Source organism: Gobio gobio (genome assembly GCF_949357685.1).
Source record: "Gobio gobio genome assembly, chromosome: 6".
Classification (NCBI taxonomy): domain Eukaryota; kingdom Metazoa; phylum Chordata; class Actinopteri; order Cypriniformes; family Gobionidae; genus Gobio; species Gobio gobio.
The window spans coordinates 57,300,250-57,322,572 of NC_137102.1; the positions used below are offsets into that span (position 1 = coordinate 57,300,250).

General features: G+C 37.6%; 1 protein-coding gene across 1 annotated transcript in view; it reads right to left on the minus strand.

Annotated features, from left to right (window-relative positions):
- Positions 1 to 22,323, minus strand: part of LOC307128106 (potassium/sodium hyperpolarization-activated cyclic nucleotide-gated channel 2) — a gene marked incomplete at its 5' end in the record, with an annotated part of 103,537 nt that overhangs the window by 71,521 nt on the left and 9,693 nt on the right. The window contains one exon of the mRNA XM_079819704.1: positions 4,258 to 4,419. Coding sequence (XP_079675830.1) covers positions 4,258 to 4,419 — 162 coding nt within the window. The remainder of the gene's footprint in view (positions 1 to 4,257; positions 4,420 to 22,323) is intronic.

Consider the following 22,323-nt stretch of genomic DNA (forward strand, 5'->3'; position numbering starts at 1 on the left):
CTAATTATTCTTGGCAACTGCTCTGCAACTTATTACATGATTGATAACCACATGTTTAAAAAACAAATTCATTTTCAGCTCCTATCTACACTCAGATACCTTTAATCTACATTACAGATCTAAAAGTGTTAGTTTCCTTCTAAAGTGCAAAACTGATGACAAAATGTCATATGGCAACTGTAGAATACAGCGATACAGTGCACGTCTCACATGTTTGAAAGCTTCAATGGAAAGATAAATTCACAAATGCAAGTTATGAAGTAAGAACTGTGAAATATAAACTCAAAATTGCGAGAAAAAGTCAGATTTGCGATTTCGCAATTCTGACTTTTTCTTAGAAGTAAAATATAAATCTGCAATTGCGAGAAAAATTCAGAATTGCGAATTTATATCTCACAGTTTTGACATTTTCTTAGAACTGAAAGATAAACTCGCAATTGGGAGAAAAAAAGTCAGAATTGAAAGATATAAATTCACAATTGCAAATTATGAAGTCATAACTGTGAGATATAAACTTGCAATTCTGAGAAAAAAGTCAGAATTGTGAGATAAAAAGTATTTTTTATATGTATTCCCTTGCAGAAACAAGCTCCCATTCTTGACAGATAACTGAAATGTGTCCTAAGAAATGACTTAATACTTCTGAACATGTTGTCAATCATTTTTGCACATTTAGGTTTGCTGATATTATATTTGCTGCAATGCCTTTGCAGGGTGGGATAATGGGATTTTGGAGAACGGGCTTTTAGTTGAAGAGATTGGGTTGATCTAGTTTTGGGAAGTCTGTCAGAAGTTAACAAGATGACAAACATCGCTTACATGATCTTTAAGAAGCTGAAACCTTTAAGATCGACTCATACGTGCATGAGAGTAAATAAATAAAAATGGTTTTATTGGTTTTGTTTTTTTAATTAGTGGTGTGTGTGTGTGTGTGTGTGTGTGTGTGTGTGTGTGGTGTCTGGCCCTCTAAACAGGTTCTTTCATGTCTGTTTGAGGCACAGCTGCTTTGGCACATCTCTAAACCTGAACGTTTACACACACACACTTTTATCTCACTGCCATCACCCTGTCTCATCTCACCCACACAAAACAGACCAGATCCGAGCAACAACACACACACTTACTCACAGTTTCATCACACACTTCAATAGGCAGACACTTTATGAACTAGAGGTAGTGTGGGAAAACTCAATGACAGAAGACAAAAAGACACACACACACACACACACACACACACACACACACAAATCACTCAATTCCTCACAGCAATGAGATGTTTCTCCTGTCCTGACAGAAAAACTGCAGTAATCTCACACTCGTCTCCTCTACAGTTTCAGAACTGATCTTAACAATGATCTGCCAAGACACAAAAGTCTATAATCAAACATCAACGTGAACTCAAACATGTCTCAACAAATGATCTAAGTTGCTCCACATTCATTTTATAGCTCTATACTGGGGGAAAATTGGATCAATTTTCACTCAGAAATTGCTAGTAAATTTCACTTATAATATGAAAGGAACGGCAAGTAACATTGAATTAAATATGACATTACGTCTTTGTTTTATTTACAAAATGTGTTTATTTACAGTTATACTCTTACTGTATAACAACTACTGACACATCTGTGTCTGTTTTTATTTCTGCTTTTAGGAGAAAAATCTGAGAATAAAAAATGAAAACTTGTTTTGGGTGTACTAGAATATGCTTTCATGCTTGATTGTTCAAAATAATAATTTTTCACATATTTTACATTATTACAGCACCTCTCTCGACCCAGTCTAGCTCGAACGTGCCGTTTCGATGAAGCCCCTTCTTCTGAAATATGAAATGTGCTGTGATTGGTTAGGTGGCCCAGTGTGTTGTGATCAGTGTTGCCACAGTTACTTTGAAAAAGTAATCTGATTACTGATTACTCCTTTAAAAAGTAAAATAGTTATTTTACAGATCACTTGATTTTAAAAGTAACTAAGTTAGATTACAAGTTACATTATTAGTTACATTCAGCAGCTGCCGACAACACCCCTGCCGCCTCAACATAAAAATGACAACCGTTTTTGCCAAAACTCACTTTATTGGAAGTGCATTTTTAACAGTAACATCAACAATGTATCTCCTGAAATGTTAAGTTGAAATGTAAAAATATTTCCTGAAAAAAAAAAAAAGTTCTTGACTTCACTTAAAGGGTTAGTTCACCCAAAAATGAAAATTATGTCATTAATTACTCACCCTCATGTCGTTCGACACCCGTAAGACCTCTGTTCATCTTCAGAACACAAATGAAGATATTTTAGTTGAAAGCTGATGCTGAGAAAGGCTTCAGATAGGCCTCCATTGGCATTCAGTACATTTACACTCCCAAGACCCATAAAAGGCACTTAAAACGTCGTTACAAAGTCCATCTCACCACAGTGACTCTACAATAATTTTACGAAGCGACGACAATAGTTTTTGTGCGCAAAAACAAATCAAAATAACGACTTTATTCAACCTCTTCTTGTCTTCTTGTGCCTCCACGACGCATGCGCGAGAAAACCATATGTACACGCATAAAATGATGGCGTTTAATCCAGCACACAGCATTGTTTTAATGTTCAGCAGCTCCGTTGCGAAATATACGTCATAAAAGCCGACCAATCAGGTTGTGACCGTATCCCTATGCCTTTGGTTCGGTAACTTTAGGTTCGCTGTTAAAAATGCCAGTGTGAACGCTAAGCGGACCAGGACTATATGTTTTGTTTTTGTTTTTTGGTCCGAACCAAACGAACCGAACTACAAGTGTGAACCCTAAGTCTCTTGAGCTGTCTATTCACACCAAGTGCCATTTACACTAAGGACATTTACACTAACTCCACCCACCTTTATCTGATTGCTCAAGACAAAATTAGAAAAGAAATCCTGCTGACAATAGAACCAGTGGCGTGGAGAGTAAGACAGGTGGCGTTAGCTTTTGATGTGACCGACCCAAGTTTGAATCCGCCAAACTCAAAATATTCAAAAAGTTAAATAAAGTGTCTATAATGGGTTTTTAATAGTAGGAATAAAGTGTTGGGAGTAGGTGTAGAGGAGGTAATGTCAAGTACAAGTAATGTCACAATAAAGCAGCATCCATTTATGATTTAAACAAATGTTGTTATTATTGCATACAGTATACTTATAATATACTACAATACACTAAGGTGCAACTATTTGCACTAAGGGCCAGATTTACTAAACAGGGCAAATTAGCATGAGAGCACAATTCCTAAAAAGTGCAGATGTGAGTGGAAAGGTCTGTGTGTGTGATCTACTGTGCACATTAAAGAACACAGACGCAGCCGGATCATTTCCATAATGACCAACACAATCTACCAAGAGCAGCGCAAACTAGCGTCTGGTTTAAGACATGCTTTTTTGGGAGGTAAATAATGGCGCAAACACCAGTAAAAGTGACAAGCTCATACCTTAGTAAATCACCTCGCGTGATTCATTTAAATACTCTCCTCACATAAATTTTGCATCTGAAAGGGAAACTCCTACAAATGCATATGCAATAAGATCAGCCACACAAATAACCCTGTCCACGCCTTTTCAGAGATAATATCTCACTGCGTGAGAAATCACGTCTTTAGTAAATCCTGACAGTAGTTTTTTTAACGCCAAATGAGAGTTTGCGTTGGTGCAAGCTGTTAGTAAATCTGGCCCTTAATATAAATATCATCTAACTACTATTTACCCTTAGTGCAGGGAAAATACTGCTTAGATATGATCAAATTAGCTGTACACGTCAATTCAACAAAACAAACAATCTCGCCTAGTTGAATCTTGAATAACTTAATTGAGTTGAAATGATTTTGATGAGTTAAAGTAGTGGGAAAACACGTATTGTCATGACTTTTGACAGTGATCTATTAAAGAACAACCTCTGAGAAATCAAGTTTTCTTCTTGCGCATTAGTAGATGAATTTCCTCATGAAAAGATAAACATCATTAGATGTAGCAGACAACATCTGAATCCAACAGACACCAACTGGGAACCTTAATTTAGCTGCTCGATGAGAATCAGGTAATATCTGCAAATAGATTCTGGTTGTCAATTTCATTCAATTCAATTACCCCACTTGGATATTCGCTTTGTGAGCATTGTGAACCAGTTTTCTTAATATTAGCATTGCGGGGTGCTGACAGTGGCACACGCTGAGACAGTCTCATTCCCTGCATCCAGACGTCTTTTGTTATGTGTGTGCGAAAGTGAATTCATAACTGAGAAAACATACCACCATCTTGTTGAGGGAGACCCAGCAGTCGGAGGGGAAGTCTTGCAGCATGGGCACCAGAAACTGCAGGCAGCCGTCCCAGTGGCACAGCAACAGCATCATCGCTATCAGGTTAATAATCCGCATCACGGCGCTCGCCAGGTCATACGTCATGTGGAAGATCTGCGAGGGGACAATCACAACACAACATTAGCTAAAGTTGTGCTATAAAAGTTATAAAATAAAAAAGTGGGCATATTCAGGAAACCTGTTTGAAAACAGTATTTTTGCAATTCCGATTGGAGCCACTGGAGAGACAGAAATTACACACTTCACTATTAAAGGAACACAGTGACTTTTTGGGACTTTAGCTTATTTACCGTATCCCCCAGAGTTAGATAAGTTCATACATACCATTCTCATCTCTGTGCGTGCCATAACTCTGTCTGACGCACCCACCGCTAGCCTAGCTTAGCACAAAGACTGGAGGTAAATGGCTCCAGCTAGCCTACTTCTCAATAAGTGACAAAATAACGCCAACATTTTCCTATTTACATGTTGTGATGTGTATAGTTACATCGTGTACTGAGACTGGCGGAAAATGAAAAGTTGTGATTTTCTAGACCGATATGGCTAGGAACTATACTCTCATTCCTGCGTAATGATCAAGGAAATTTGAGCCGTACCATGAGTGCAGCAGCGCAATGATATTACACAGCACCTGAAAATAGTCCCCAGCGCTCCCTGAGTAAGCAAGTTGTCACGTTGGTTATGTTATGAAGTTAGCCTATTTTCAGGCGCTGTGTAATATCATTGCGCCGCTGCACTCATGGTGCGGCTCAAAGTTCCTTAATCATTACGCAGGAATGAGAGTATAGTTCCTAGCCATATCGGACTAGAAAATCGCAACTTTTATTTTTTCGGTCTTAGTACACGATGTAACTATACACATCACAACATGTAATTAAGAAAATGTTGGCGTTATTTTGTCACTTATTGGATTATGGACAGATACTTATACTTATGGACAGATGATAAACAGTAACGTAATCATCCACATCATCAAAGGCACTTGGGTTGAATTTCTTCTAATCCTACTTCTAACGTTACTTATTTCAGCATGCGGACAGGGTTGCCAAGTTTTTACAACAAAACCCGCCCAATTGCTACTCAAAACAAGCCAAAAACAAGTCTAATAGCTTTACGGGGGGGGGGGGGGGGGGTAAAAAAATGGCATTTGGGGGGTAAAATATATGCTATTTTTGCAGGGCTGCTTGCTAAAATTTGCATTCCTGGGTCTGTATATCACATAATCGGGGTCGCTTCAACCCGCGGACTTGACAACACAGTGCAGTTGAGTTCTGTTGACATTTGACAACTAACGTTACGCGTCGCTCCGTTGCTCTGATTGGTTGTAGGTCTATCCAACTGAGGTCTTTCCTGGTTCGGTTGAAACACGCCACATAATCCCCATTACCAGCAGCCATATCACCCGGTAGCCCAAGACTGGTTTCCCACTGAAGCTAAGCAGGGCTGAGCCTGGTCAGTACCTGGATGGGAGACCAACTGGGAAAACTAGGCTTCTGCTGGTAGAGGTGTTAGTGAGGCCAGCAGGGGGCGCTCACCCTGTGGTCTGTGTGGGTCCTAATGCCCCAGTATAGTGATGGGGACGCTATACTGTCAATAAGCACCATCCTTCGGATGAGACGTTAAACCGAGGTCCTAACTCACTGTGGTCATTAAAAATCCCAGGATGTCCATCGATAAAGAGTAGGGGTGTAACCCCGGCATCCTGGCCAAATTTGCCCATTGGCCCCTGTCCATCATGGCCTCCTAATCATCCCCAAATATATATATATCCTGATTGGCTTCATCACTCTGTCTCCTCTCCACCAATCAGCTGGTGTGTGGTGGGCGCACTGGCACAATATGGCTGCCGTCGCATCCTCCAGGTGGTGCTGCACATTGGTGGTGGATGAGGAGATTCCCCCCTTCTATGTAAAGCGCTTTGAGTGCCTAGAAAAGCGCTATATAAATGTAACAAATTATAATCACAGCCCAACGGAGCAGTATCAGACTCAAATTCTGACTAGAATTGAGTATGATGACGTCAGGCTAGCACCTGACAGTGCACGTCAGTGCACCGTTTGAACGCAAGAGGATCTCCAGATATAGAGCTGAAAATCAAAAAGGTATCAATGGGTCTGTCCAGTAACTCATGATGAACCTCAGGCCAACTGCACACTTTATGAGAAACATTTCAGTTGCTCAGACTGTCTGACTTAAAGGGTTAGTTCACCCAAAAATGAAAATTCTGTCATTAATTACTCACCCTCATGTCGTTGGACACCCGTAAGACCTCCGTTCATATTCGGAACACAAATGAAGATATTTTAGTTGAAAGCTGATGGCTGAGAAAGGCTTCACACAGGCCTCCATTGGCATTCAGTACATTGACACTTCCAAGATCCATGAAAGGCACTTAAAACGTCGTTACAAAGTCCATCTCACCACAGTGGCTCTACAATAATCATACAATGCGACGACAATAGTTTTTGTGCGCAAAAAAAAATCAAAATAACACCTTTATCCAACTTGTTCTTGTCTTCCGTGTGCGCCTCCACGACGCATGCGCGAGAATATGACGTAGCGCCGGTGTTCGGGAATCGATGAAATACACACTTAAGCTCCATCTTGAGCACTACGCCGAGACCTAAAGCACGATCAATGTAGAATCCAACAGCTTAGATACGCGCGTCTTCCTCTGCTCGTAAACAAATCGCTTCTGGGTCATGTGTCCGAACGCCGGATCTGCGTCATATTCTCGCGCATGCGTCGTGGAGGCATACACGGAAGTCGAGAACAAGTTGGATAAAGGTGTTATTTTGATTTTTTTTTGCGCACAAAAACTATTGTCGTCGCATTGTATAATTATTGTAGAGCCACTGTGGTGAGATAGACTTTGTAACGACGTTTTAAGTGCCTTTCATGGATCTTGGAAGTGTCAATGTACTGAATGGCAATGGAGGCCTGTGTGAAGCCTTTCTCAGCCATCAGCTTTCAACTAAAATATCTTCATTTGTGTTCCGAATATGAACGGAGGTCTTACGGGTGTCCAACGACATGAGGGTGAGTAATTAATGACAGAATTTTCATTTTTGGGTGAACTAACCCTTTAAAGCAGCAGCGCTGACACACACATCCGTGCTTCTAAAGGTATAGGCCTATAGTTTTTTTTAATGGATAATATATTAATATAATATTCCATACATTATCAGAGCTTGGCAGACAGAATTATTATTTTTTAGACAGGTTAATTAATAGATTATAGCCTAATAAATGTTATTATTAATTTATAATTTAGCGAGTCTATATTAATCATACATAATAAATAATCCTGTCATATAAAGTTTGACATTTAAAAAAAGATTTAGATAAAAATGGGACAAATATTACATGATAATATAGTCATAATTTAAGTAAATAAATTAAAATAAAAAAACATTTTTGAAATTCAAAAAAGTGATTAGTGGTTCAGAATGACTGCTTAAAGGGATAGTTCACCCAAAAATGAAAATTCTATCATCATTTACTCACCCTCAAGTTGGTCCAAACATGTATACATTTTTTTGTTATGTTGAACACACAGGAAGATTACTATGGAAGTCAATGGTGCCCCCAAAGCAGCCTGGTTACAAACTTTCTTCAAAATATCTTCTTTTGTGTTCAGCAGAACAAATAAATTCACACAGGTTTGGAACATCATGAGGGCGAGTAAATGATGACAGAATTTACATTTTGGGTGAACTATCCCTTTAAAGTGCACCAAATAGGCTACTAAAGAATTCTTTAGAAATAAATAAAATAATCAAATGTAAAATAATATAAAATGTGTTCTGTTGCAAATTCACATACTTGATCTCATGTTTTCTTATGGTTTATTGTTGAGCTGTCAAGTTGTTAATGTTGGAATAATCATTTCATGACGTTTTCTTTATTTCTGTCCTTTATGCAATTGTCTTTTATTTTTAATGGGTTTTTATGGTGAATGGGTGTCCCTTATTTTGCCATTATATAACTCTACAAGCTGGAGCCGTTTACCTCCAGTCTTTGTGCTAAGCTAGGCTAGCGGTGGGTGCGTCAGACACAGTTATGGCACGCACAGAGATGAGAACGGTATGTTTGGACTTATCGAACTCTGGGGGATACGGTAAATAAGCTAAAGTCCCAAAAAGTTGGCATGATCCTTTAAGAAATAGGGAACTTTACAATAAGGTGCAATTTATTAACATTAGTTTGCTGTTAATGCATGATACCTGATGCATTAACTAACCTTAACTAATTGAACCTTATTGTAAAATGTTCCTGATTTCAATGTTTATTTGTGAATTTTATATATAATACATCCATTTTTCAATTGTACACTTTTAAAAAAGCATCTGAAATAAATAAACTAAGCGCAATGTAGTGTTGTCAAAAATATAGATTTTTCGATACATATCTGAACATGATACCAGCGTCTCTTTCTCTCTCTCATCTCTCCGACAGAGAGTGACACACAAACCCGCCTCCACTCACTCACTCGCTTCATTTGCTCCGGATGAATATTGTTGCTGTTAAAGGGCTTGAATTTCAGCGTGGGATTGTGCATAATTTTACTCATTCCTGCAGATTTTGTGCTCAAACACCCAAAGTGCGCACACATAAAGCCACCTCTTTCGCTGCTTATTGCGCTTAAACAGTCAAACACACACAAAATAATGTCAAATGTCGGTCTTGGTGAGTATTCACGTAAAACACAGTCAGTTCTGTTTTAAGCGAACGTAAACAGTTGAGAAAGAAAACGCATGTGTAACAGTACAATGGATCCGTGTGTCAGGTCTTAAAGGGATAGTTCACCAAAAAATGAAAATGAACCCATAATTTACTCACCCTCAAGTCGTCCTAGGTGTATATGACATTCTTCTTTCAGACGAATAAAATCGGAGTTATATTACAAAAGTCCAGGCTAATCCAAGCATTAGAACTGGATTAATAGTTGCTCTGTTTTTGAAGTCCATAAAAAGTGCATCTGTCCGTCAAATAACTGCTCCACGCGGCTCTGGGGTGTTAATAAAGACCTTCTGAAGCGAATCGACGCGTTTGTGTATGACAAATATCCATATTTAAAACTTTATAAGTAAACTTTCAGCCGACTAAAGTTGTGGGCTAATTTTCATTTTTGGGTGAACTATCCCTTTAAAGTGACAGCAGCCTAATAAACCTGCAGCCAAATTATCAGATAATATTATAAATATCTATATGGCAGTTTTTCCCCATGTATCGATGTCAAAACTGTGGCCAGTGAAAATGCTGAGTGGCTAGTAACTTTGGAAAACCACTAGCCACAAAAGTTAAAGTCAAGCCCTGTATATATAAATGTGATGTGATATATAATATAAATGTTTAAATACAAATAACCTTTAAATGTTATATATTTTAATGTAAAAAACTTTGGTACACATTTTTAAATGTGCTTTGTAAATAAAGTGCCTTGACTTGACACAAATGATGGTTAAATTTTACTGTACACATTTTCTCCTTTGTGCAAAATGATATATTATAATATTTGTTCAGTAGATTTTCTTTCTGGCACTTTGTTGTCCTGAGGGTTTGTCTAAAGCCCAGCAGCAGCTACGCCAGAATCCTCCTGAGTTTACTTAGTGAAAGAGTAAGCTACTTTGCAAGGAGCTAATCAGACCTCTGTGAACAAATGCACCCAACGGTCTCATCCTCGTCTTTCTCTCTCTCCTCCTGTTTTCCATTACAGATTTTTCATCTATATTTTTCAGCTTTCATCTCTCTACAGATTTCAAAGCAAATAAACAGAGACAGCATGTTTCAACATCACAGAGTCCCTTCAAGAGAAATCTGCTGTACTCTTTGGTCATAATTGTCAAGTAATACTATTTTGGAAATTAGTTCACCATTACAAGTAAGAGCACCACAAACTAGAGAAAGTTCTGATGGAGAAGATCGCAATGTGTACATGACATAACACAACACAACACACATACAACATAACATTCTGTAACATACCATAACATGACAGATACCATAACATGACACAAACCACAACACATAAGGTAACACAACATAAACCATTACATGACACACAATATAAAAAATAACATGACACATAACAACAAATCACACCATAAACATAACATAACACACACCATAACATGACACATAACACAACACAACAACATATAAGGTAAAACATAACATAAATCATTACTTGACATAAAACATAACATGACACAACATAATACAAAACATGACACATAACAACACAAAACATAAAAACATGACACAACAACACAGCATGATAACATAACACAACACAATAACACATAAGGTAACATATAACACAACATAACATGACACAACACAACACAAGGTAACACATAACAAATCATTACATGGCACAAAACATAAAACATGACATAACATAACAAAACAACACAACAAATAAGGTAACACATAACATAAATCATTACATGGCACAAAACATAACACACAACATAAAACAAAACATAACATAAAATGACACATAACACAACATAAAACACAACACAAAATGGCACATAGCATGACACACATACCATAACATGACACATAACACAACACAACATAAAACATAACATAACATGACACACACATACTATAACATGATACACAACATACCATAACATAACATTTAACATAAAATAACACACATACCATAACATGACACACACACATACCATATAACATGACACACACACATACCATAACACGACATAAAAAATAACATGACACACACATACCATAACATAACACACACATACCATAGCATGACATAACACAACACAACATAAAACATAACATGACACACACATACCATAACAAAACACACACATACCATAACATAACACACACATACCATAGCATGACACATAACACAACACACAGCACAGAGCACAACACAACATAAAACATAACATGACACACACATACCATAACATGATACACAACACAACCTAACAAAACACATGACATAAAACATGACATGGCACAGAGCATGATACATAACATAACATAACACACACAACACAACACACACACACACACACACACACACACACACACACACACACACACACACATACATACATAACACAACACCAAACAAAACACACATACCATAGCATGACACACACATACCATAGCATGACACAACACAACACAACATAAAATGACACACACATACCATTACATGATACCGACACAACCTAACAAAACACATGACATAAAACATGACATGGCACAGAGCATGACACATAACATAACACACACATACCATAACATGACACATAACACAACACAACACAACACACACACACACACACACATACATAACACAACACACAGCACAACACAACATAAAACATAACATGACACACACATACCATAACATGACACAACAAAAACACAACATAAAACATAACAAAACATGACACACATACCATAACAAAACACACACAAACCATAACATAACACACACATACCATAGCATGACACAACACAACACAACATAAAACATACCATAACATAACACACACATACCATAGCATGACACATAACACAACACACAGCACAGCACAACACAACATAAAACATAACATGACACACCACACACATACCATAGCATGACACACACATACCATAACATAACACACACATACCATAGCATGACACAACACAACATAAAATGACACACACATACCACAACATGATACCGACACAACCTAACAAAACACATGACATAAAACATGACATGGCAAAGAGCATGACACATAACATAACACACACATACCATAACATGACACATAACACAACACAACACAACACAACACACACACACACACATACATAACACAACACACAGCACAACACAACATAAAACATAACATGACACACACATACCATAACATGACACAGCAAAACACAACATAAAACATAACATAACATGACACACACATACCATAACAAAACACACACATACCATAACATAACACACACATACCATAGCATGACACAACACAACACAACATAAAACATACCATAACATAACACACACATACCATAGCATGACACATAACACAACACACAGCACAGCACAACACAACATAAAACATAACATGACACACCACACACACCATAACATGATACACAACACAACCTAACATAACACATGACATAAAACATAACATGGCACATAGCATGACACATAACACAACACACACATCCCATAACATGACACACTGACACAACATATTTCAATTGAATAATATACAATAATATAATATACCACATTACTCAAAAGTAACATTCCCTAACACTGATGTTGACAGAATCTACCAGACAGACAACACAAACGCGCTCCTGGATCCATTCAGAAGGCCTTTCTATTGACCTGCTCCCTGAAGAAACATTGACTCAGGCCCTGAAATCCCAACTTGATTAATGAGCCACATCCAACATCCACTTCCACATCAAATAACCATCAGACAGTGGACATTTGTTCCTGTTGGAAGCAGCCCATCAGTCAGTGTACAACTGCACAGCGGGACACTGCTACACGCCTCGCGGACACTGAGAGCGTCATGTGGCCGCTCAACTCGACACACGCCTCCATAAATCACATTGCCCAAAACACGATTCCTTATTTTAAGATATATGATCACAAGAAATGAATCTGAATAAGAAGCAATATCATAAATGAAGGACAACAGGTTAATCAGTGTGATTTGTTCATACACTCCGTGTAACCAAATTTCCTGAGTTGTTTTCCAGTGCAAGCGCTAACTAAGAGGTTCACTCCCATTTGGATGCCGTATCTGGTTTCCATGAGGACAGCTGGGATTTGCTGGAGCACAGAGGAGCTTTACTTCCTGTAGAGCAGGATACAGTTCTCAGCCCTGGCAATCCACCTTCCTTTAACGCCTCTGGAGACTACACTAGACATCAACAACCATATTCTGCTTTGTTACACCACCATTCAAAATGTTGGGGCCAGATTACAGAAGTCCTCCTGTAGTCAGTCATTTTAATATTTGATCAAAATTACTTATTTAAGTGTTTTTTTCCTGTGAAAATTATTTCTTTGTGCCTTAAATGGGTGGTTGATTATGATTTTACTTTTTTTAAAGGATTAGTTCACTTTTAGATAAACTTTTGCGGATAATTTACTCATCCCCATGTCATCCAAGATGTCCATCTTTCTGCAGTCGAAAAGAAATTAAGTTTTTTGATGAAAACTTTCCAGGATTTTTCTCCATTTAATGGACTTCAATGGACTCCAAACAGGTCAAGGTCCAAATGACAGTTTCAGTGCAGCTTCAGAGGGCTTTAAACGACATCAGATGATGAATAAGGGTCTTATCTAGCCAAACCATCAGTTTCTGTGAGAAACCGAGCAGTATTTATGCTATTATTTTACCTCTTATCAGACGAACGTGATCATCTCTGAGCTCAGCCATTACTTCCGCTAAGTGAGGTCAATACGAGCGTGGTCATAGATATATCGATCGTAGATGCCTCATTTTACTGATCTGTGCAAGCGCTAATGAGGCATCTACGTATACATCTATGACCACGCTAGTATTTTCACCTCACTTAGTGGAAGTTATGGCGGAGCTCAGAGATGATCACGTTCGTCTGAAAAGAGGTAAAATAATAGCATAAATACTGCTCAGTTTCTCGCAGAAACTGATGGTTTGGCTAGATAAGACCCTTATTTATCGTCTGGTATCGTTTAAAGCCCTTTGAAGCTGCACTGAAACTGTCATTTGGACCTTGAACCGTTTGGAGCCCATTGAAGACCATTATATGGAGAAAAAACCTGGAATGTTTTCATCAAAAAACTTAATTTCTTTTCGACTGCAGAAAGAAAGACATGGACATCTTGGATGACATGGGGGTGAGTAAATTATCAGCAAAAGTTTATTTAAAAGTGAACTAATCCTTTAACTTTAGTGAGTGCGTAATGTTGCTGTTTGAGCATAAACAACATCTGCAAAGTTACGACGCTCAAAGTTCAAAGAAAATTAGATATTTTCATTTAAAGCTATTGCTTTTTAAGGACTACAACAAACGGCATGTAGGGACTACAACGAGCGTCTCGTTGGTTAGTGACGTCACTAACCCTAAAATTGTCATAAACCCCGCCCCCGGGAACATGCAACAGAAGGCCATGTTGAGAAGAGGAAGAGTTAGTAGTGTTGTTTCCATGCCATCGAAATGCTGAACCCTCCTGAACATTATAATCCAAATATAGCTCTCTGTGCTGCACATTTTACAGAGGACAGCATAGAGACAGAGCGTATTTAGGCCACGCCCACACCAGGGGGGGAAACAATCCAACGCTCTCCATTGACTTTGCATTGCGTGAGGCTGCCTCCTTGTCATTTCGGACTTATAACAAAAAACAGAACAATGTCTAAAAGCTGATATGTGACAAGGTGTACAGCAAACAAGCTAAAAAACACAGTTTTTATAATAAATGTGTTTTTATAAGCTGTCGACCAAAAAAAACGAGCATTTAAGGAGCCAAAAGTGGATAAAGGCAGTAAAACGTGACGCTTCAGCAGGAAGAATGGGTCAATTGTGGGATCCTGACACTGTCAAGTAAAATATCCAAATGTCAGTTTTATATATTATATTTCCTGTCGCTGATTACATTCCCCTCTAGTGGCCGTAGTTCTCGGTGTAATATAACATGTTGTACTCTTTCTCAATTGCCTGCATCCACTTTTTTGTCCTTAAACGCTCGTTTTTTGATCAACAGCTTATAAAAACTTCTGTTTTTTTTCGTTCTGGATTGTTTAGCTTGTTTGCTGTACACCTTGTCACAAATCAGCTTTTATACATGGTTCTGTTTTTTGTTATAAGTCAAAACGGTTTGTGTATGTATATATATATATACACTCACCTAAAGGATTATTAGGAACACCATACTAATACTGTGTTTGACCCCCTTTCACCTTTAGAACTGCCTTAATTCTACGTGGCATTGATTCAACAAGGTGCTGAAAGCATTCTTTAGAAATGTTGGCCCATATTGATAGGATAGCATCTTGCAGTTGATTTGTGGGATGCACATCCAGGACACGAAGCTCCCGTTCCACCACATCCCAAAGATGCTCTATTGGGTTGAGATCTGGTGACTGTGGGGGCCATTTTAGTACAGTGAACTCATTGTCATGTTCAAGAAACCAATTTGAAATGATTCGAGCTTTGTGACATGGAGCATTATCCTGCTGGAAGTAGCCATCAGAGGATGGGGACATGGTGGTCATAAAGGGATGGACATGGTCAGAAACAATGCTCAGGTAGGCCGTGGCATTTAAACGATGCCCAATTAGCACTAAGGGGCCTAAAGTGTGCCAAGAAAACATCCCCCACACCATTACACCACCACCACCAGCCTGCACAGTGGTAACAAGGCATGATGGATCCATGTTCTCATTCTGTTTTCGCCAAATTCTGACTCTACCATCTGAATGTCTCAACAGAAATCGAGACTCATCAGACCAGGCAACATTTTTCCAGTCTTCAACTGTCCAAATTTGGTTAGCTCGTGCAAATTGTAGCCTCTTTTTCCTATTTGTAGTGGAGATGAGTGCTACCCGGTGGGGTCTTCTGCTGTTGTAGCCCATCCGCCTCAAGGTTGTGTGTGTTGTGGCTTCACAAATGCTTTGCTGCATACCTCGGTTGTAACGAGTGGTTATTTCAGTCAAAGTTGCTCTTCTATCAGCTTGAATCAGTCGGCCCATTCTCCTCTGACCTCTAGCATCAACAAGGCATTTTCGCCCACAGGACTGCCGCATACTGGATGTTTTTCCCTTTTCACACCATTCTTTGTAAACCCTAGAAATGGTTGTGTGTGAAAATCCCAGTAACTGAGCAGATTATGAAATACTCAGACCGGCCCGTCTGGCACCAACAACCATGCCACGCTCAAAATTGCTTAAATCACCTTTCTTTCCCATTCTGACATTCAGTTTGGAGTTCAGGAGATTGTCTTGACCAGAACCACACCCCTAAATGCATTGAAGCAACTGCCATGTGATTGGTTGATTAGATAATTGCATTAATGAGAAATTGAACAGGTGTTCCTAATAATCCTTTAGGTGAGTGTATATATATATATATATATATATATATATATATATATATATATATATATATATATATATATATATATATATATATATATATATATATATATATATATATATATATAAAGAAATATATCCCACAATTGTGACTGAAAAAAAAACTGATTAACTATATATATATAATTTATTTATGTATTATTTCAGTCTATATACATGTACAATTGTGGGATATATTTGTATAAAATTGTGGGATATATTTTTTTATTGATGTTTTGGTCATTTTATGCATATTTTTTTTTTTTCATTTTTTGTTATAAAAAACATGCAAGCCCAGGTCAGTAGTAATGTTGAAAATGTAGCTTTGCATCACAGGAATAAATTATATTATAAAATATATTAAAATATAAAACAGTTGTTGTAAATTGTAATAATATTTTACAATATTACTGTTTTTACTGTATTTTTTTGACCAAATAAATGCAGCCTTGCTTAGCATAAGAGACTCTCAAAACCTTTCGGGAAAAAGATGAGTAAGATTTTCGTCTCACTGATTTTCGTCAGTAAGATTTTTTTTTTTTTCGTCTGTGAAATGTTCTGCACATTTACTTTGGGACAGACAGAGAGTCTGCACGCATTGTCTGCCATTTTTAAGTGCTCATGTTTCTGTAAAACATTTCACAGACCATTATTGTGGTATCATCAATTTCACATCTACCTGCATCTAATGGCAAAACAAACTGTGGTTGGTCGCCTCTTCCTGTCTAAGTGGACACATCAAGCTGCTTTTCTTTCATTTTATCATTCGTCTACTGTTATATGAAGCCATTAAGTGTCTTTGTTTCCCTTCTTCACCAGCACCGTGTGTCTTTGGTTGGTTTGGCATAACAAGAAATATATTCTAAATGCTTATGGAAGCAACAGCCATAATTTTTCAGTTTGAACTTATCTGACTCGAAATTCACGATGTATTAACTGGTGAATGAAAACAGCGTTCAGGACACATAATCATAAAGATAATACAATAACAGCAGAGGCTGTGCAGCGTGACAATGAATCAGACGTCTAATATGAACACGTAAGAGTCTGTTTGCAAGCAGCTGAGATGGCAAAAAACTATACTAAGAAAAAATAAACAAATGCCAATTGCAACTCCACTACATACTTTAACTTCATACCATAGCAGAATCTTTTTAAAGGGGACCTATTATGCAAAATCCAGTTTTACATGGTGTTTGAACATAAATGTGTGTTGGCAGTGTGTGTAAACAACCACCCTATAATGGTAAAATCCACCCACTCCTTTTTTATTAATCCCCATTAATCATAAGGAGTGTCTCAGAACAAGCCGTTTGCAGATTCTAGCTTTTTGATGTCACATATGCTTAGGCCCCGCCCACGGCTCCTGATGGACTCCGCCCTATTATCATAGACTCCGCCCCTTAGTGAGCTGTACACAGTCCGCCATGTTCATCTCCTTGCCAGAGCATTAAACAGCAGCATTCAAGTGAAAAATGTGCTCTTATTAAAGCTACTAAAGTTATTCAGTCCAGAGCAGTGAGTGATTTTCTGTTTTTCTTTTTGCTGTTTGATTCATATTAACCTTAGATATAGCAGTGGATTATATATATATGCGATTTCTTTACTTGCTATTTACGTTCACAGACATAACCGACTGTGTATTTATGAACTTTGTATGTTTGTGTGTTTAATTTGACAGTTAAAATGCAATAAGAAGTGACAGAGAACTTAGTTTAACACTCACAGGACGTCCGCCTGGCATCAGCTTTCTGTGTGCGTGCTTCGGGTGTGTGTGCGCTCAGAAAACCATACATCAGAAGTTTAGACTGATATGGCTTTAAAACGCATGTAGATAAGCGTGGCCACGATAGAGAGGATAATTAGAAACAAACAGACGTTTTAGTCTTTGGCAGAGTATCCAAGTCACAAGCTGTAGAGGCTCCGCCCTCTTCTGGAAAGGGGGCGGGGAGCAGCAGCTCATTTGCATTTAAAGACACATGCATGAAAACAGTGTTTTTTCATTCCACTCAAAAATGTACAACATGGTGTAATAAATGATCTGTGGGGTATTTTGAGCTGAAGCTTCACAGACACATTCTGGAGACGACTGAGACTTATATTACATTTCGTAAAAATGGGCATAATAGCACCCCCTTTCATTTCTAATACAAATAATTATTTTTTATCGTCTATTCTTTTAGAAAACCATCTAGAAACCAAAACATTGACCCGAGGAACCTATAATGAAACTCAAGGTTACTGTAATGAGCACCGTGTGTGTTGATTTAGGGAAACATTCGTACATTCAGACAAAGCTAAACTATCTAGATAACTCGTTTTCTCAGAGGAGGTCATTTTCAGGAATGGACAGAGCGCTTTATGTTTGTAGATTGAGTTTTCGGTGCGTGTCGTGAATGCAAACGCACTCGTTCGTCCTGAGAACACTGCATCTCACATTTACTGCGGTTTCCTACAGGAGCTGAACAGAAAGTTAACAAGGCGGTATCTGGTCTAACTGCATACTGCAGACAAAATTACCAATCACAACCTCATAATTATGCAAAGTAGCCCCCCGTGACTGCACCGCCGGCCCACCTGATCCACCCGCAGCATCTTAATTGATAAAAGATCACTATCCTGCTTAAGTGCTGTAGACCTGGAGGTTATTCTGTCAGATCTGGAGGGATCAAGAGTTATTGATGAACAACAGGCATTAGAGAACCTTGCGTGTGTTTAATGAACAAACTATTTTCCAAGTCAAATAAGATGCTTTACCACTGGGAGCGTTTAAACTCACAGTGGTAATCTGAAATGCCCCAAAGAAAAAGAACCTTACTGTCTTTTTGTTTTTCAATGGGTAGCTGATTATCACACTGAACGCATAATAAGTGTTAATTAAGTAAATTATTAAGGGATTTAAGTGGCACCGAGCAGTCAGTGTTAACTATTTGACAAATTAATTTATGAGTTGATATCTTTTATTTTCTCTCCTTGTAAGAGTGACAGCTTTTATGGCTGGGTGATATAGCTAAACCAATTAATTATATATAATTTTCCGAATGCAATCTTAAAAGTGCGGAACACACTTCAATCCGAGTTCCCACACGAACATATTAAGTATTCAGTCCATTTTATCACAAAATTCACACCATAAATGTCGTTTTGACGCTCTTTAATGTGACATGACAGATCTGTATAGGCGCGTCAGTTCTAGCGGCGGCGCGGCGCACGAGTGAACGCGATCATCTCTTCATAATAAACATTAATTCATATCTGAAGGTATGTTGTTGAGGATACATTAACACTTACTGAAACATATCATATGTGGTGTAATCGCTCAATCGGTGTTTCGACGACGGAAAGACGCCAAGTAAACAGCTTGTAAACAATGTCAGGTATAGCATTAGCTACATTTACCTCAGAAGTCCTTCAGTGTCCACAGCTGTTAGTTCTCTAGAGAAATCAACTCTTACACTGAATATATGACCTATATTAGCCTATATATATTAATTCTACTTAACCTGTTAGTGATGTCTTGTTTACTTAATGTATGTTTAGATAAATCTGTCATGAAAATGATAGCCACTGTGTATAAATGATTCTATTTCAACAACGAATTGGAGAAAAAACTATTTATTAATTAGATTTAGAAGTTAATGGAAAAACTATTAAAAAAAACCTACAAAAAAATATATATATATTTTTTCAAGTCATTGTACATGAACCAATTGTGGGATATATGCTTATTTATGTTTTGATCACTTTATGCATAATTTATTTCTGCATTATAGACCATTTCAACGGCTATTCGTCTGTTTAAGGAAGTGATGTCTTTGTTCTTTGGAAGCTTGAAATCTGGATACCAACTAGCAACTCTAGGGTATGTATATATATAGGCCTATATATACGCCACAATAACAATGCATTTTTCTACATACACTACCATTCAAAATTTGGGGTTGTAAGATTTTTTTTATGTTTTTGAAAGAAGTCTCCAGTGCTCACCAAGGCTGCATTCATTTGATTACAATTTTATTACAATATTAAATATTGAAATATTATTACAATTTAAAATAACTGTTTTCTATCTGAATATATTTTAAATATAATTTATTTCTGTGATGCAAAGCTGAGTTTTCAGCATCTTTACTCCAGCCTTCAGTGTCACATGATCCTTCAGAAATCATTATCATATGATGATTTGCTGCTCAAGAAACATTTATGATTATTACTGGTGTTGAAAAATGTTTTTCTGATGAATATTTTTGTGGGAACCAGTAGATATACAGTTTTTTCAGGATTCTTTGATGAATAGAAAAGCTCAAAAGAACAGCTTTTTATGTGAAATATAAGATAAATGTCTTTCCTGTCACTTTTGATTAATGCATCCTTAATGAATTAAAGTATTAATTTATTTTGCGAGTGATGATGACACAAACAAATCATTGAATCATAAATCAATTCACCAAACCAAAAATATTAAAATAAATCAAACCTACCAACTCAAAGGTAATGTTTGCTACTGATGAGACTCCTGAAGTGACCGCTGTTCTCAAATACGTCAAAACTTTATGAGAGCAAAATGAATAATTAATTGTATATCTGCTATTTTGTTAACATTTAGGAGTACATTAGCATATATGTGATCTCCAGTACTGCATTCAAATGATCAAAATGTTGATTAATTATATACTGTCAGCAAAATCATGCAGAAATGACATAGATCGGCATATATTCCATACAGTGTGACGTCCAGTCATGTGCCCAATTCATCAGCAGTGTTTCAGAGCCTCACTGACTGACAGAGCTTTTGCCACTGAGCTTTAATTACAGACAAAAGTGTGGCTTCGCCATTAAATCTCCGCTCTCCAGTCTGTCTAGACCTTGACAAGACAACAGTCAACACGTTTGAGATCAATGAATCAGTGTTAAAGTCCCCATCTGCTCTCTGCAGGGGTCTGCGCCCATAGCACAGACAAATCAGAAAGGAAATGTATGTATCATCTGTTATACTTGGACGTATGTCACAATATGCTACTTAAACAAAAGTTAAAGGGGACCATTTAAGCCCCTTTTTATGTCATATAAGTCTTAGGTCCACAGATCAGTTATTATACCATGCCAAAAATGCCTCTTTTTGGGTGGAAGCAAAAACACGCTGTTTTTGTGTGTGTACCTTTAAATGCAAATGAGCTGCTGCTCCCCGCCCCCTTTCCAGAAGAGGGCGGAGCCTTTACAGTACCTCAGATATGCCAGCAACAACAAAACAGGAGAAGGGGGATATCAAACAAGCAGTGGGTGGATTTTTACCATTATAGGATGTCGTGTACATACACTGCCGACACGTTTATGATCAAAAAACATGAATTTTGCATAATAGGTCCCTTTTACTGAAAAGTCAATTAAACCCTCCTGAGTTATAAAAGAGCGACATCTGAGTGTTTTGGCTCGGTAGACTCGTGGTTCAACTGTGCCAACTGGGATTGGCACATATCCGCCCTTCATTTCCTCTATTTCTATTAAGTACATCTAAACATCCGCAGTCCATTTGTGTCGACCAGGACAATAACCCTCCACTTTCCCTTTAAAAGCTTATCAAGATTGTATATTTAATTATGGAAGCTCATTTCCCCCACATAAGAAAAAAGTCACGCTTTGGTAAATCATAATTATGGCATTGCAAGTCAATATTATGAAATAAAAAATCTTAACCATGAGATGAAATTGATAACTGAGATAAAAAGACAAAATTATGATATACTAAGTGATAAATAAGAGATAAAAATTATAAGATAGTCATAATTATGCCATAAATACGTCAAAATTGTGAAATAAAAAGGAAACAATAAGTCATAATTGACAA